At 47.9% G+C, this 17,555-nt stretch overlaps 1 protein-coding gene across 1 annotated transcript in view; it reads left to right on the top strand.

Annotated features, from left to right (window-relative positions):
• CA6 (carbonic anhydrase 6) overlaps positions 1-17,555 on the top strand; it is a 42,114-nt gene that overhangs the window by 8,848 nt on the left and 15,711 nt on the right. The window contains exon 5 of the mRNA XM_063943105.1: positions 1,948-2,014. Within this exon, the coding sequence (XP_063799175.1) occupies positions 1,948-2,014 (67 nt within the window). The remainder of the gene's footprint in view (positions 1-1,947; positions 2,015-17,555) is intronic.

Below are 17,555 nucleotides of genomic sequence, written 5' to 3'. Positions count from 1 at the left end.
TAATGCTTGTAATATTTTGTTATTGCAAATAACACACCTTTAACCACTTAACTGAAGATTTTTTTCCCCCCAAAAAAACTGCTCATATAAATTATTATTATTATTATTTTTAATGAGTGAATTAGGTGAAGAACAAGAATCTAACCTTATCCAAAATGATTTTAGTAAAAACCTTTTTTTTTTTTTAATATTTGTTAAAAAAAAAAAAATCATCCCAACAGCAGCTGCTGGATAAATGTAAAGTAGCCCCCCCATGTACCTGGTGGCTCTCCTCGTTGTTAAGACGAAAGTTGTGATATTTCTGTTTCGGTGGGGGGGGGTCACTTTGCATTTATCCAGCTTCAGCTGTTATTGACCTTTCCGTCCCTCAGAGAACAGCAGCAGAGGGACGTTTCCCTTCCCTACAGCCGTGTATTTGACTGGTCACATCCTGTGTGACCAGGTCAGATAGAACACTTGCTGGTGTGGTTGCATCTGATGCGACCATGACAGGCAAGTAGTTAAAACAGAGCTGGACTGGCTCCTACTGTATGTGGCTGAAAATGTTAGTGCACTGCAGAGGGGAGAGAGCAAGTTATATGCCTCATAATGGTAAGACTAGTTCTTACCTTAGCCACATGGCAACTCCTCTGTCAGGGCAAGCCCTTGATGTTTGTGACAGAAAATGCAAATACAGTATAGCCAAAAGAGTTCAAATGATCCTTTCGTCCATATTTGCCTTAATACATAGAGCCATCTCTGCAGGGGCATTTTAAGAGAGGAGAGGGCCCGCATGCAGCCTCTGTTGCGGGCCCCCTCCTCTACGGCAGCGAGTAGACTCAGGCATCTGTTCTCCGGGAACATGGTGCCTGCGGTTTGTTCCAGGAACATCTCTAGTGCGCTTGCATAAATCACTTGGAAATGGCGGCCTCTGGATTCTGGAGGGATAAGTATAATATATGGGTGCTGGCCCTGGGTGTGCAGTGTGGGCCCCCCTGGACCCAGGGACTAGGGAGGCCAATCCCGGGATCAGAATCGTCGAGATCTTGGGATTTAAGCCCAAAACAAAAACATCCGGGATTCAATCACGGGATTGGAAGCTCTAATCCCGGGGATTGAGGGATCAGCATTGAGCCGAGATGCTGCCTGGCTTCCTCCTCCCGGCTCCCCAGCGCAGCGTGACGTGCAGTGATAGGTCACATGCCACAGGGAGCCGCTGGGAGAGAGCAGCTGATGTTCCGCACCCGCCCGCCCAGGGGCGGACTGGCAACTTTCAGCCTGGGGGGCAGACTCAAGCAAGTGGCCAAGCTTTTCACAGGGAATCCACAATCAGGTGACCCTGGAACACATAAATTGCACTGTCCAGGGGGGCAGATGGCACCCTGCCCACCTGCCCAGCCAGCCACTGCGCCCGCCCTCAGTGTATGGTGAGTTATGTGTGCAGGGTGGGTGGGGCGGCCACACAGAGAAACGCCAATCCCGGGATTGACCATTTTTCAATCCCTATACCCGGGATTGAATAAATGGCCCGGGTTTGGCCTCCCTACCAGGGACCCGTGTGCACAGTGCACCTTGCACACATTACAGAAACACATATGCATCTGTGTGTAGTTTATGTGGGCTTCCTGCAGGTGCTTTGGTTTTCTCCTGAACATACTGGTGTGTTAATTGGATTGTGACAAAAAAAATAATCCCTAGTGTGTATGTTTGTCCATGGGGCAGGGAATACAGATGTGAATTACTGAAATATTCTCTGTAGTATAGTGTGGTATATGTGCACTTCATAAATAAGTGTTAAAAATGAAATTACTGTCCTAATAAGTAGTAAAGGAAGCTATGCCCAAAGCAACAAATTCAATTTCCCATTTTTGTAGTACATCTTATAAAAGCAAATGTGTGAATGGTTGAAAGAGGTGGCTCCGTTCCAACACTTCATCATTATTGTTCCTTTTTTTCCCTTATCTATAGGACAGCAATTTTGAGAATACTTATTACAGCACAGTCATTTCCACGCTTGCCAAGATTCGCTATGCAGGTACTGATCCACTGTGCACACTGTTTCTCACATCTAACTTCTGAATGTACATGTGCTGCCTCAGGGGCGTAGCAGAAACTTTGTGGGCTCCATAGTAATATTTTAAAGGGGCCCCTGTCCCAATGCTTGTAGACAGAGGCATATCTCCGCAGCAGTTGTTCATTTTATGTCCCACAGTAATGCTCTAGTTCATATTATACTACCCACTGCCCACAGTTCATATTATGTCACATTGTAGTTCACCATACATCACATTGTAATGCTGCCAAAACACATTGGTGGTCATTCCGAGTTGTTCGCTCGCTGCCGATTTTCGCAGTGCAGCGATTAAGTTAAAAAACGGCAAAAAAGCGCATGTGCATGGTACGCAGCGCCAGTGGCGGAACAAGCAAGCGGTGGGCCCAGGTGCGACAAAATGCTTTGGGCCCCCCCCCCATCCAAGTCCACCCCGGGGGCAGTGCGCGCCGTAGGCGCGCGCAAAAATACATAGTGGCGTGGCTTCGTGGGGAAGGGGTGTGGCCACAAAATAATACCAACACAGTAGTCTCCATTATTCAAATTACGCCGCACAGTAGCACCACTACACCAGGTAGAGACCCTTTTACACCTTACAGCGAACAGATTCCTCTTTTTACACATTACAGCAGACAGCGTGCCCTTTTTACACATAACGGCAGACAGCGTGCCCTTTTTACACATAACAGCAGACCGCGTGCCCTTGTTACACATTACGGCAGACAGCGTGCCCTTTTTACACATTACGGTAGACAGCGTGCCCTTGTTACACATTACGGCAGACAGCGTGCCCTTGTTACACATTACGACAGACAGCGTCCCCATTTTTACACATTACGGCAGGCAGATTCCTCCTTTTTACACATAGCAGCAGGCAGATTCCCCATTTTTACACATAGCGTCAGGCAGCCCCCCTTTTTTACACATTACGGCAGGCAGATTCCCCATTTTTACACATAGCGTCGGGCAGATTACCCCTTTTTACACATAACGGCAGACCGCGTGCCCTTGTTACACATTACGGCAGACAGCGTGCCCTTTTTACACATTACGGCAGACAGCGTGCCCTTGTTACACATTACGGCAGACAGCGTCCCCATTTTTACACATTACGGCAGGCAGATTCCCCTTTTTACACATAGTGGCAGGCAGTCCCCCCTTTTTACACATTGCGGCAGGTAGTCCCCCCTTTTTACACATTGCGGCAGGCAGTCCCCCCTTTTTACACAGTGCGGCAGGCAGTCCCCCCTTTTTACACATTGCGGCAGGCAGTCCCCCCTTTTTACACATTGCGGCAGGTAGTCCCCCCTTTTTACACATTGCGGCAGGCAGTCCCCCTTTTTTACACATTGCGGCAGGTAGTCCCCCCTTTTTACACATTGCGGCAGGCAGTCCCCCCTTTTTACACAGTGCGGCAGGCAGTCCCCCCTTTTTACACATTGCGGCAGGTAGTCCCCCCTTTTTACACATTGCGGCAGGCAGGCACAAGAAAGAAAGAAGAGAAAGAAAGAAAGAAAGAAAGAAAGAAAGAAAGAAAGAAAGAAAGAAAGAAAGAAAGAAAGAAAGAAAGAAAGAAAGAAAGAAGAATTATACTTACCCTCAGGCTCCTCGGTGCAGCTGCGTCAGACGACGATTCCCGGGCAGTAGAGAATGAGGAGGAGGGAGCCGGAGGACGGAGCCGCAGCAGCGCTTTGTTACTGGTGGAGGCGCTGCTGCTGCTGCCCCTCTGCTTCCCTATAGGCTGTTCTCGGAAGACAGCCTATAGGGAAGCAGAGGAGCAGCAGCAGCAGCGCCTCCACCAGTAACAAAGCGCTGCTGCGGCTCCGTCCTCCGGCTCCCTCCTCCTTCCCCCGTCTGTACCGCTGCTCAGCTCCTATCTCCGGGCAGCTGTGCGCTGCGGGCAGCGGTTGCCTGCAGCGCACAGCGGCATGTAATGAGTCAGTTTGACTCATTACATGCTTGGGCCCCTGGACAGAGGCGGGCCCCAGTGCAGTGCACTGCCTGCACTGCCGGTAGTTCCGCCTCTGCGCAGCGCGCATGCGCTAAGTACTTTCACACAAAACTTTGTAGATTTACACAAGCTCTAGCGACGTTTTTTCATCGCTCGAGTGATCGTAGTGTGATTGACAGGAAGTGGGTGTTTCTGGGCAGAAACTGGCCGTTTTCAGGGAGTGTGCTAAAAAACGCAGGCGTGCCAGGTAAAAACGCAGGAGTAGCTGGAGAAACGGGGGAGTGGCTGGCCGAACGCAGGGCGTGTTTGTAACGTCAAACCAGGAACTAAACGGACTGAGCTGATCGCAATCTAGGAGTAGGTCTGGAGCTACTCAGAAACTGCAGGAAATTATTAAGTAGCAGTTCTGCTAATCTTTCATTCGCAATTCTGCTAAGCTAAGATACACTCCCAGAGGGCGGCGGCCTAGCGTTTGCAATGCTGCTAAAAGCAGCTAGCGAGCGAACAACTCGGAATGAGGGCCATTATGCTCACAGTTGCTAACACTCTGGCGTGAGGGGGCAGCTAGTTCAGCACAGCGGGGTGCGGTGCAGGGGTGTGGTTTGCTAAAGGGGGCATGGTTGCATGTTCCGTCATCAAGGTCACGCCCCCTGCTATACATTGCCAACATTACCAGCATTGTACAGTTGGAGGCGTAGCTACAATTATGTAATTTAGAGTGAATCGCGTCATATTCCGCCCACTTTAATCAGTAAGCGGGTGGCAGTAACGGTTGGCTGAGGGAGACTTACTCACTCTTCTGGGTGGCCAGGAGCACCACCCAGTGGCGTTTCTAGCGGTGGGTGAGCCGTGCAATAGCACAGGGCGCCCGCCGCAGCACTTTTCAATGTCCCTCACTGCTCCCCCCTCTTCCCTGTCATTAGTACTCTGCTCAGGGTTTCACGGAATGACGCGTTTGCGTTGTGATGCCACAACGCAATGCATCAGTTCATGAATCTCCACACACAGAGCGGAGAACTATGACAGGGAGGCAGGGGGAGCAACTGGCAGGCTGTGAGGGGCTGTAAGCCAGTACACACCCCTGAGCCCTGACAACAAGCATTACACACCCCTGGTCTGGCATTACACACCCCTGGCATTACCCCTGGCAACGAGCATTGCCCCTGACCCCTGGCAATGAGCATTACACACCCCTTCCTACGAGCATGACACCCAATGCGTGAAACCCTTGGCAACGAGTTGGTAATTTAAAAGTAATTAGAAGCTTTACTGTAGGGCATAATGTATTACAGCATTGCAATGTGTGGCATAATATGGTGCAAGGGACATTACTGTCTGGGGTTTAATATGGTGGAATATTTCCTCCCCCCCCCCCCTGTTGTGGCTGAGGTCTGTTGGTGCAGGGTCAAAAACTGGCGTGTAAGGTAGTCTTTTCCTGCAAGCCCACGGGCATTTTAAAGCTAGACCACGCCCATTTTAGCGAGGCCATGCCCCCTGTTTTTAAATATCTAAAGGGGAACGGGTCACGTGCATTTTTAAATCTCAAACTTGGAGCCAAATTTGCTAGAAACAGCCCTGGTGCCACCTGATAATTCAGGAGCCTCCTGGCTGTTCGGGGCGGGGAGTTGGCAAGTATGATTATGCTACATACTCCATTCAGGTGTAACGGGGAAAATGGTGGGCACACCCAAATGCACTGTAATGTAGGATTCCACACAGGGACGTTTTAGCAGAGGAGGGGGCTTGTGTTAAGACTCTGGGTGGGCCCCCTCCTCTCCCTGACGTAGAAGGCTCCGACATTGTGCCAGAGTCTACTGCGCATGAAGAAGTCTTCGGAAACATGGTGCCCGCCATGTTCTGGAGACTAATTTTAGTACTAAACATGCACAGTGGCCATTTTGGATGTGATTTTTGCCGTGACTGCAGTGCCCGATGCAGGACTCTGAAAAGTTAAATATTAAAACATGGGTACAATGCATACTTGCCTACCTGACCCTCTCCATGAGGGAGAAAATGCTCTGTTCCTGGACTTTCCTGGTAATGTATGATTGCCATTACCTGTGGTGAGCTAGTTAATTGATAAGAAAGGCGTTTCACCACAGGTGAAGGCAATCATACATTACCAGGAAAGTCCAGGAACAGAGCATTTTCTCCCTCATGGAGAGGGTCAGGTAGGCAAGTATGGTACAATGTGTGCGGTGTGGGCCCCCCCTGGACAAAGAGGCCCTTGTGCAGTGCACACATTGCACTAATTATAGAAACATCAATGATTCCACAGGCCCTGTGTTATGGTAGAGAGGCAAGTATACCATACTTGCCTACCTGACCCTCTCCATGAGGGAGAAAATGCTGTGTTCCTGGACTTTCCTGGTAATGTATGATTGCCATCACCTGTGGTGAGCTAGTTAATTGATAAGAAAGGTGTTTCACCACAGGTGATGGCAATCATACATTACCAGGAAAGTCCAGGAACAGAGCATTTTCTCTCTCATGGAGAGGGTCAGGTAGGAAAGTATGAAGTATACCCCAGTAGCGTGGAAGTGAAGCAAGTAACACAGGGTTATGACTGTAAAAAACCATTGGTTTATTTTCTTTGCCTTAACAGTGAGTTTTTGACCTTGCGGCAGATTAATAGCGTATAAAGAAAGATAATTTTAAATTCTCAAGGGAGCGCAATAAATTGGATAATTTTATTCCAAATCACTTTTAAAAACACATCATATACACATACATGAAACAATACATACAAGAAAATGTGTGCAAATTTGCTTTTCTCTAACGTCCTAGTGGATGCTGGGGACTCCGTAAGGACCATGGGGAATAGACGGGCTCCGCAGGAGACAGGGCACTTCAAGAAAGAATTAGGAATACTGGTGTGCACTGGCTCCTCCCTCTATGTCCCTCCTCCAGACCTCAGTTAGAATCTGTGCCCGGACAGAGCTGGGTGCACTTTAGTGAGCTCTCCTGAGCTTGCTAATAAGAAAGTATTTTGTTAGGTTTTTTATTTTCAGAGAGATCTGCTGGCAACAGACTCTCTGCTACGTGGGACTGAGGGGAGAGAAGCAAACCTACTAACTGCGGATAGGTCGTGCTTCTTAGGCTACTGGACACCATTAGCTCCAGAGGAATCGAACACAGGAACTCACCCTTGGTCGTCCGATCCCGGAGCCGCGCCGCCGTCCCCCTCGCAGAGCCAGAAGGCAGAAGCCGGCGAGAGAAGCAAGAAGACTTCAAAATCGGCGGCAGAAGACTCCTGTCTTCATATGAGGTAGCGCACAGCACTGCAGCTGTGCGCCATTGCTCCCACATTACACCCACACACTCCGGTCACTGTAGGGTGCAGGGCGCAGGGGGGGGGGCACCCTGGGCAGCAATAAGAGACCTCTTGGCAAAGTGGGCATATATACAGTTGGTCACTGTATATATGCATGAGCCCACGCCATTATTTTACACAAAATCGCGGGACAGAAGCCCGCCGCTGAGGGGGCGGGGCTTCTTCCTCAGCACTCACCAGCGCCATTTTCTCTCCACAGCTCCGCTGAGAGGAAGCTCCCCAGGTTCTCCCCTGCAGAAGCATGATAGAAGAGGGTGAAAAAGAGAGGGGGGGCACATAAATTTGGCGTAAAAACAATATACAGCAGCTACTGGGTTAACACTACGTTACTGTGTGATTCCTGGGTCATATAGCGCTGGGGTGTGTGCTGGCATACTCTCTCTCTGTCTCTCCAAAGGGCCTTGTGGGAGAACTGTCTTCAAATAGAGCATCCCCTGTGTGTGTGGTGTGTCGGTACGTGTGTGTCGACATGTCTGAGGTAAAAGGCTCCCCTAAGGAGGAGATGGAGCTAATATGTGTGTGAGAGGGTGTCTCCGTCGACAACGCCGACACCTGTTTGGATATGTGTAAGTGCTAAGGTGAATTTATTGCACAAAAGATTAGAGAACAGACAGAAAATCTACCCAGGTCTGTCCCTATGGCGCAGAGACCTTCAGAGTCTCACAATGCTCACTATCCAAAATAATAGACACTGATATCGACACAGAGTTTGACTCCAGTGTCGACTACGATAATGCAAAGTTACAGCCAAAATGGCAGAAAAGTATTCAATATATGATTATTGTAATAAAGATGATTTGCATATCACTGATGACTCATCTGTCCCTGACACAAGGGTACACATTTGAAGAGGAAGAAAGCTGAGGTAAATTTCCCTCCTCTCATGAGGAAAAAGAGCGGGAATCTACAGACAAGAGACTGCTGCTTCCCACAAAGAATTCTCAGGCAGTATCCTTTCCCCACTAGGGCCAGGATGTGATGGGAATCTTCCCCCAGGGTGTCACGTTTGCCCAAAAGATAGCCCTGATTTAACAACTATCCTCAGGGATCCTGCAGATAGCGTGCACATTTTGGTACACTACTCAGACCGGTGATTGTGTCGGCATGGGTTTATAGCGCTGTTGCAGCGTGGACAGGTACCTTATCAGCAGAAATTGAGACCCTAGTATGTATGTATATATATATATATATATATATATATATATATAGTAGAGATATATTTATAGATAGATATATTAAAGATGCTGTCTTAAGAGATATATATCATAAAACATGCCCAAAGAGACATGAGTATACTGGGTCCTAGAGGCAAAGCTATGTCGATTTCTGCTTGACGTATCCTGTAGAATATGCAATGGACAGATGATGCCAACTTAAGTGGCATATGGAAGGCTGAGGATTGTGTGGAGAAGGGTTCTCGGACCTGGTCTCCACAGCTGTAGCTGGTAATTCTGATATTTTGCCTTATATTCCTGCACAGCCTAGGAAAGCACGTCATTATCAACTGCAGCCTTTCGAACAAAGAAACAAGAAAGTCCGAGGTGCGTCCTTTCTTGCCAGAGGCGGAGGCAGAGGAAACCAGCTGCACAACACAGCTAGTTCCCAGGAACAAAAGTCCTCTACGAAAATCCAGGCGGAGCTAGGCCCGGTGGGGGCACGCCTTCGTAAGTTCAGCCACAAGTGGGTTCCTCCCTGTTAGATCCCTGGGCAATAGATTATTGTGTCTCAGGGATACAAGCTGGACTTTGAGAAGATGCCTCCTCACTGAAGGCCCTGCCGGCTTCCCCCCCCCCCCCCCGAGAGGGAAACAGGGTTAACTGCAATTCACAAATTGTATCTTCCACAGGTGGTGGTCAAGGTTCCACTCCTTTAACAAGGAGGGGGTTATTATTCGACCATGTTGTAGTCCCGAAACCAGATGGTTCGGTCAGACCCATATTTAATTTAAAATCCCTGAACATATACTTGAAAAGTTCAAGTTCAAGATGGAATCGCTCAGAGCGGTCATCGCAAGGGTGGGGGATTTTATGGTGTCTCTGGACATAAAGGATGCTTACCTTCATGTCCCCGTTTATCCACCTCATCAGGAGTACCTCAGATTTGTGGTACAGGATTGTCATTACCAATTCCAGACGTTGCCGTTTGGTCTGTCCACGGCACCGAGAATATTTACCAAGGTAATGGCAGTAATGATGGTGCTCCTGCGAAAGCAAGGAGTCACAATTATCCCATACTTGGACGATCTCCTCATAAAGGCGAGGTCCAGAGAGCAGTTGCTGATTAGTGTAGCACGCTCTCGGGAAGTGTTACAACAGCACGGCTGGATTCTGAATATTCCAAAGTCGCAGCTGATTCCTACGACGCGTCTGCCCTTCCTGGGCATGATTCTGGACACAGACCAGAAGAAGGTTTTTCTCCCGACGGAGAAGGCACAGGAACTCATGACACTGGTCAGAGACCTCTTAAAACCAAAACAGGTGTCGGTGCATCACTGCACGAGAGTCCTGGGAAAGATGGTGGCGTCATACGAGGCCATTCCCTTCAGCAGGTTCCATGCGAGGACCTTTTCAATGGGATCTGTTGGACAAGTGTTCCGGATCGCATCTACAGATGCATCGGCTGATCACCCTATCCCCCAGGGCCAGGGTGTCTCTTCTGTGGTGGCTGCAGAGTACTCAACTTCTCGAGGGCCGCAGGTTCGGCATTCAGGACTGGGTCCTGGTGACCACGGATGCAAGCCTCCGAGGGTGGGGGGCAGTCACTCAGGGAAGAAGTTTCCAAGGGCTGTGGTCAAGTCAGGAGACTTGCCTTCACATCAATATCCTGGAACTAAGGGCCATATACAACGCCGTAAGTCAAGCGGAGACCCTGCTTCGCAACCAATCGGTGCTGATTCAATCAGACAATATCACCGCAGTGGCTCATGTAAACCGCCAAGGCGGCACAAGGAGCAGGGTGGCGATGGCGGAAGCCACCAGAATTCTTCGATGGGCGGAGAATCACGTATGAGCACTGTCAGCAGTGTTCATTCCGGGAGTGGACAACTGGGAAGCAGACTTCCTCAGCAGGCACGACCTCCACCCAGGAGAGTGGGGACTTCATCAAGAAGTCTTCGCGCAGATTGTAGGTCGGTGGGAACTGCCACAGGTGGACATGATGGCATCCAGCCTCAACAAAAAGCTACAGAGGTATTGCGCCAGGTCAAGAGACCCTCAGGCGATAACTGTAGACGCACTGGTGACACCGTGGATGTTCCAGTCGGTTTATGTGTTTCCTCCTCTTCCTCTCATACCCAAGGTACTGAGAATCGTAAGGAAAAGAGGAGTGAGAACAATGCGCATTGTTCTGGATTAGCCTAGAAGGACTTGGTATCCAGAGCTGCAAGAAATTCTAGCTGAGGACCCATGGCCTCTGCCTCCAAGGCAGGATCTGTTGCAGCAGGGACCTTGTCTGTTAAAAGACTTACCGCGGCTGCGTTTGACGGCAGGGCGGTTGAACGCCGGATCCTAGTAGAAAAAGGGATTCCGGATGAGGTTATTCCTACGCTAATAAAGGCTAGGAAGGATGTGACGGCTAAACATTATCACCGTATACGGCGAAAATATGTTGCTTGGTGTGAGGCCAGGAATGCCCCTACAGAGGAATTCCGGCTGGGCCGTTTCCTTCACTTCCTACAGTTGGGAGTGACTTTGGGCCTGAAATTGGGGTCCATTAAGGTCCGGATTTCGGCCCTATCCATTTTCTTTCAAAAATAACTAGCTTCTCTACCTGAAGTTCAGACGTCTGTAAAGGGAGTGCTGCATATTCAGCCCCCGTTTGTGCCCCCAGTGGCACCTTGGGATCTTTACGTGGTGTTGAATTTCCTGAAATCCCACTGGTTTGAGCCACTTAAAACCGTGGAGTTAAAATATCTCACGTGGAAGGTGGTCATGCTATTAGCCTTGGCTTTGGCTAGGCGTGTGTCAGAATTGGCAGCTTTGTCACATAAAAGCCCCTATTTGGTTTTCCATATGGACAGGGCCAAATTGCTGACTCGTCCGCAATTTCTGCCAAATGTGGTGTCATCTTTTCATATGAACCAACCTATTGTGGTGCCTGTGGCTACTCGTGACTTGGAGGATTCCGAGTTACTGGATGTAGTCAGGGCTTTGAAGGTTTATGTAGCCAGAACGGCTAGAGTCAGGAAAACTGAGTCGCTGTTTATCCTGTATGCATCCAACAAGCTGGGTGCTCCTGCTTCAAAGCAAACTATTGCTCGCTGGATCTGTAACACGATCCAGCAGGCTCATTCTGCGGCTGGATTGCCGCTTCCAAAATCAGTAAAAGCCCACTCCACAAGGAGGGTGGGCTCTTCTTGGGCGGCTGCCCGAGGGGTCTCGGCATTACAGCTTTGCCGAGCGGCTACTTGGTCAGGCTCAAACACCTTTGCAAAGTGCTACAAGTTTGATACCCTGGCTGAGGAGGACCTTGTGTTTGCTCATTCGGTGCTGCAGAGTCATCCGCACTCTCCCGCCCGTTTGGGAGCTTTGGTATAATCCCCATGGTCCTTATGGAGTCCCCAGCATCCACTAGGACGTTAGAGAAAATAAGATTTTACTTAACGGTAAATCTATTTCTCGTAGTCCGTAGTGGATGCTGGGCGCCCGTCCCAAGTGCGGACTTCTTCTGCAATACTTGTATATAGTTATTGCTTACATAAGGGTTATGTTATGGTTGTATCAGGTTTGTCTGATGCTCTGTTGTTGTTCATACTGTTAACTGGGTAAGTTTATCACGAGTTATACGGTGTGATTGGTGTGGCTGGTATGAGTCTTACCCTGGATGCCAAAATCCTTTCCTTGTACTGTCAGCTCTTCCGGGCACAGTTTCCTTAACTGAGGTCTGGAGGAGGGACATAGAGGGAGGAGCCAGTGCACACCAGTATTCCTAATTCTTTCTTGAAGTGCCCTGTCTCCTGCGGAGCCCGTCTATTCCCCATGGTCCTTACGGAGTCCCCAGCATCCACTACGGACTACGAGAAATAGATTTACCGGTAAGCAAAATCTTATTATTAGCCCTTGCCCTTTAAAACATTTAAGTTCAAAACATCCATATGAGCTGCCACTCTTCTTAAATCCACTGTGTTATTTGTATATTATTATAATACACTGTAACATTATAGTTCCTTTAATGGAAACATAGGCAATTGCTTTGAGCCGGAGTCATTTTAGTGTATCAAAGTTCCTGTGAACAGTGGACACATGTTTTTTTGTTTGAACCAAACTAGCAGGGGGAGAGCGCTGTGTTATGCTGCTTTCACATTGCAAAACCTGCTTTTGAAATGGTTCTTTGAAAGGGTCTGAGCAGTTTAACCCCCTTCACATTGCATGTTGTAACCAGTATATTACCATTTCATTACCGTTTTGGTACCTTTCACACTGAACCCGTTTCACCCATACAAAACAGTGGTTGTCATTTTAAATGTTTATTTCCTGCTTCTGCCTGGTGACATCACACATGGAGAGAGCCTATCACCTTCTGGGGCTTGCAAATACCGTTTCAGACCCTTTCACACTGCACAATGAAACAGGTCTGAAACGGGTAGGACCCTGCTTTTTTACCGTTTCAAAATACCGGTATTATGAAAACGGTAAATTGAAGGTGACCCTTTCACATCGCAGCTCGAACCGTTTAGGAAGCCTTAAAAATCGGCAATTTACCGGGTTCAAGCTGCGGTGTGAAAGGGGTATGAGATGAATGCTCACAGCTGTATGCTACGACCCCCGCTAATTGCAGCCGCACTGTGCAGTCACTGCAGTGCTGTATACTCACGGCCGCAAATGTATTTTAGCCAACAGGGGTACGGACCTCCTTAGCCAGGTCTCGCTTGTGCTTGATCCCCAATTGGAAGTAGTTCACCAGCGGGTTTTGGAGTGGCTCACCAGCAGATTTGTAATCCCACAGATAGAGTGGAGTTTCTCTGGGGAGTGGCACTGGGAGCATTCATCTAACACGGCGCTCTCCCCCTGCTAGTTTGTTTCAAACAAAAAAGCATGTGTTTATGTTCACAGGAACTTTGATACACTAAAATGACTCCGGCTTAAAGCAATTGCCTATGTTTCCATTAAAGGAACTATGATGATACAGTGTATTATAATAATATACAAATAACACAGTGGATTTTGGATATTTATGAAAGCGCTGGGATATTATTAATAATTTTTCTTTTCCAGATTAATAGCGGTCTGACAGTACAGCAATACTACAATATTTCTAATACAGAAATGGTCAATAGCAGAATACAAATAACCGTTCCAAATCAGCAATCTGAATAATAAGTTATTAATATTCAAACCATCACATTGATCACTTATGGGCATATTTATCAACGTTATTTTTTTTACTAAAGTAATGTGAAAAAGGGTGTTTTCAAAACCTTTTCACATTATTTTAATATCACCTAAATACTAAAGTACTAAAGGGGAACTGGAGGAGAATTCTTACATTTCTCATCCAAGCCCTTAATATTGCATCTTTTAAAATAATTGGATCATATTCCCCATACTTGTAATGGGAAATGGGATCTGGCCGAATTTAGTAAAAAAAAAAGTAAAAAATACAATACTGGAGGGAGCCATGTGATAACACTATCTTGACAAAGTGTTATGCTGTGCCCTGGCTGTCATGTTACAGGTGGAACAGAAGAACAGAGACAGTGTCTGTGATCAGTCTGTGTGTCTAAATAGACCACAGGCTGATCACATAGGTGTAAAATAGAAAAAAATAAAAGATGACTTGCATGCACCGGAGGGCTGATCGGCATACTTGCCTACTCCGCCCAGTAGTTGCGGGAGGCTCGCGATTTTTGGGGAAGTACTCGGTACCTCTGGAAGAGCAGGATGCAGAGATCATCACCGGCATTCCTGTGTCCGTCGGGGTCCTTTCTCCCGAATTTCATTGCAGTGTCTCCTCTCCGGGCTTCTCCCAGAGAGGAGAAATATAAAGTAAGTATGTTTTCTGATCAGTGACCTCATCACAGTGTGACCAGCAGATCAGCTGATGTATGCGTTCTGCTGACATGCAGTAATGTGCTGGCTGGCGCTATCACTGCATCCCAGCTGGCTACACAGATCAGCTGGTCAGAGGAGGTCACCGATCAGCCCCCTCCCATACGCAAAAGTTTTCTTATTTATTTGTTTTACATACAGGGCAGGGGGGCTAGGGCAGCAGCGTGGGTGGGGGTGGGGGGAAGTAGGGCAGCGGCGGTGACTGTTCAGGCACTGGGGACAGGAGCAGTAGCTGGGCAGCAGCAGGGGGCTGGGGAAGACAGCCAGGGGCAGTGAATGTGCAGACACTTCACTGTATTCCTTCTGAAAAATACAGTGATAATTGTGCTAAGAGGATTCTCGAGGTCAGAGCTTTCTCGCAAGCTCCGTTCCTGCATGAGATATGTCATTGCAATGTATAATAAATCAATTATCGTATTGCGGATTAAGGCAAATTTATTACATCCCATTTTCATCTGACATGTGGCTTGTGGTAAATATGCCCCTTACTAATAACTAACTCTATACATTAAAACACTAGCCCTACACTGAAATGGGTTTCACCAACAATGGGGGTAATTCCAAGTTGATCGCAGCAGGAAATTTTTTAGCAGTTGGGCAAAACCATGTGCACTGCAGGGGAGGCAGACATAACATGTGCAGAGAGAGTTAGATTTGGGTGGGTTATTTTGTTTCTGTGCAGGGTAAATACTGGATGCTTTATTTTTACACTGCAATTTAGATTGCAGATTGAACTCACCACACCCAAATCTAACTCTTTCTGCACATGTTATATCTGTCTCCCCTGCAGTGCACATGGTTTTGCCCAGTTGCTATCAGAATTCCTGCTGCAATCAACTTGGAATTACCCCCCATATGCTGTATTTGTGAGAAATAACCAATTGTCAGCAAGTTGAGGGTTTACACTAGGGGTGGGGAACCTTTGGCCATTGTGTTCCCCCACCCCTGTTTTACGCTAACTATAGAGACAAGTCAATCAGAATGGGTTTGGTATGTGTGACCGGCGGGGGGGTGAGCACAACGATGCACCTTGCGGGCTTGCTGCGCTCGTCACACAGCAGGCTCGGTGGTCGCTGCGCTCACCGCTGGTTCTATTCCCACTGTACGGGTGTTATGGACATTCACGAGAGGGAATAGTCCCTGTTGGTCGGCATGCAGACCGGCGGTATTTTCACATGCAGGATCCCGGCGTCGGTTGCGTTTATGCTAGTGGCATAAATGCAACCCATCAGAATAGCTTTTTAGTACAATTACCCAGGGTTTAAACGCTACTCCAGAGGTTAGAAGAGTTCTTTCCAAGTAGTGTGGTCCATGGTCAACTTGAAGCATAACAAAAAATCCACAGGCAATCACTTCTCACATTGGCCCCCATTTATCAAGCCTTGGAGAGTGATAAATAGACTGGTGATAAAGTGCCAACTAATCGGCTCCTAACTTACATGTCACAGGCTGTGTTTGAAAAAATGACAGTTAGGAGCTGGTTGGCTGGTGCTTCATCACAGTGCTATTTATCACTCGCCAAGGCTTGATAAATCTGGGCCAAATACACATTGTAAAGCCCTAGCACACTGTCAGCTCAGGTAAACACAAGATTTGGTCAGTCTATACCTTTATTTTGAAGCAGCACAATTACTTAGCAATTTCAGTGTCTTGATCAGAGGCATTCACATCACCACCGTACTTTAAGCAAATGGCTGCAGCCTCAGTTCTTACTTTATCCCCTTTAACCAGTTTTGTGTAAGGTGCAATACAAGTGAACTACTCTGTCGGCATAGGAGTCCTGCTGGGTCTAGTCCATAACTCTAAGGCAGATTCCTCCAGAACTTTAGCTGCCAATTCATGTTTGTTCCTCCATGGTAATCCAACATTGACTCAGCAAATCTCTGTGTGCAAATCCTCTAACACTGTGGGGTGGATGTATTTTACTGGCACATATCGTTCCAGTATAGCTCTTCTTGCTTCACCTCTTTATTAGAGATGTGCACTTGAAATTTTTCGGGTTTTGTGTTTTGGTTTTGGATTCGGTTCCGTGGCCGTGTTTTGGGTTCGACCGCGTTTTGGCAAAACCTCACTGAATTTTTTTTGTCGGATTCGGGTGTGTTTTGGATTCTGGGTGTTTTTTTCAAAAAACACTAAAAAACAGCTTAAATCATAGAATTTGGGGGTCATTTTGATCCCAAAGTATTATTAACCTCAAAAACCATAATTTCCACTCATTTTCAGTCTATTCTGAACACCTCACACTTCACAATATTATTTTTAGTCCTAAAATTTGCACCGAGGTCGCTGGATGACTAAGCTAAGCGACCCTAGTGGCCGACACAAACACCTGGCCCATCTAGGAGTGGCACTGCAGTGTCACGCAGGATGGCCCTTCTAAAAAACACTCCCCAAACAGCACATGACGCAAAGAAGAAAAAAAGAGGCGCAATGAGGTAGCTGTGTGAGTAAGATAAGCGACCCTAGTGGCCGACACAAACACCTGGCCCATCTAGGAGTGGCACTGCAGTGTCACGCAGGATGGCCCTTCCAAAAAACACTCCCCAAACAGCACATGACGCAAAGAAAAAAAGAGGCGCAATGAGGTAGCTGTGTGAGTAAGATAAGCGACCCTAGTGGCCGACACAAACACCTGGCCCATCTAGGAGTGGCACTGCAGTGTCACGCAGGATGGCCCTTCCAAAAAACACTCCCCAAACAGCACATGACGCAAAGAAGAAAAAAAGAGGCGCAATGAGGTAGCTGTGTGAGTAAGCTAAGCGACCCTAGTGGCCGACACAAACACCTGGCCCATCTAGGAGTGGCACTGCAGTGTCACGCAGGATGGCCCTTCCAAAAAACACTCCCCAAACAGCACATGACGCAAAGAAGAAAAAAAGAGGCGCAATGAGGTAGCTGTGTGAGTAAGATAAGCGACCCTAGTGGCCGACACAAACACCTGGCCCATCTAGGAGTGGCACTGCAGTGTCACGCAGGATGGCCCTTCCAAAAAACACTCCCCAAACAGCACATGACGCAAAGAAGAAAAAAAGAGGCGCAATGAGGTAGCTGTGTGAGTAAGATAAGCGACCCTAGTGGCCGACACAAACACCTGGCCCATCTAGGAGTGGCACTGCAGTGTCATGCAGGATGGCCCTTCCAAAAAACACTCCCCATACAGCACATGACGCAAAGAAGAAAAAAAGAGGCGCAATG

The sequence above is a fragment of the Pseudophryne corroboree genome, chromosome 10 (genome assembly GCF_028390025.1).
Source record: "Pseudophryne corroboree isolate aPseCor3 chromosome 10, aPseCor3.hap2, whole genome shotgun sequence".
Taxonomy (NCBI): Eukaryota; Metazoa; Chordata; class Amphibia; order Anura; family Myobatrachidae; genus Pseudophryne; species Pseudophryne corroboree.
The sequence above is the reverse complement of the archived record's forward strand: the minus strand, read 5'-3'. Positions and strand labels throughout refer to the sequence as shown.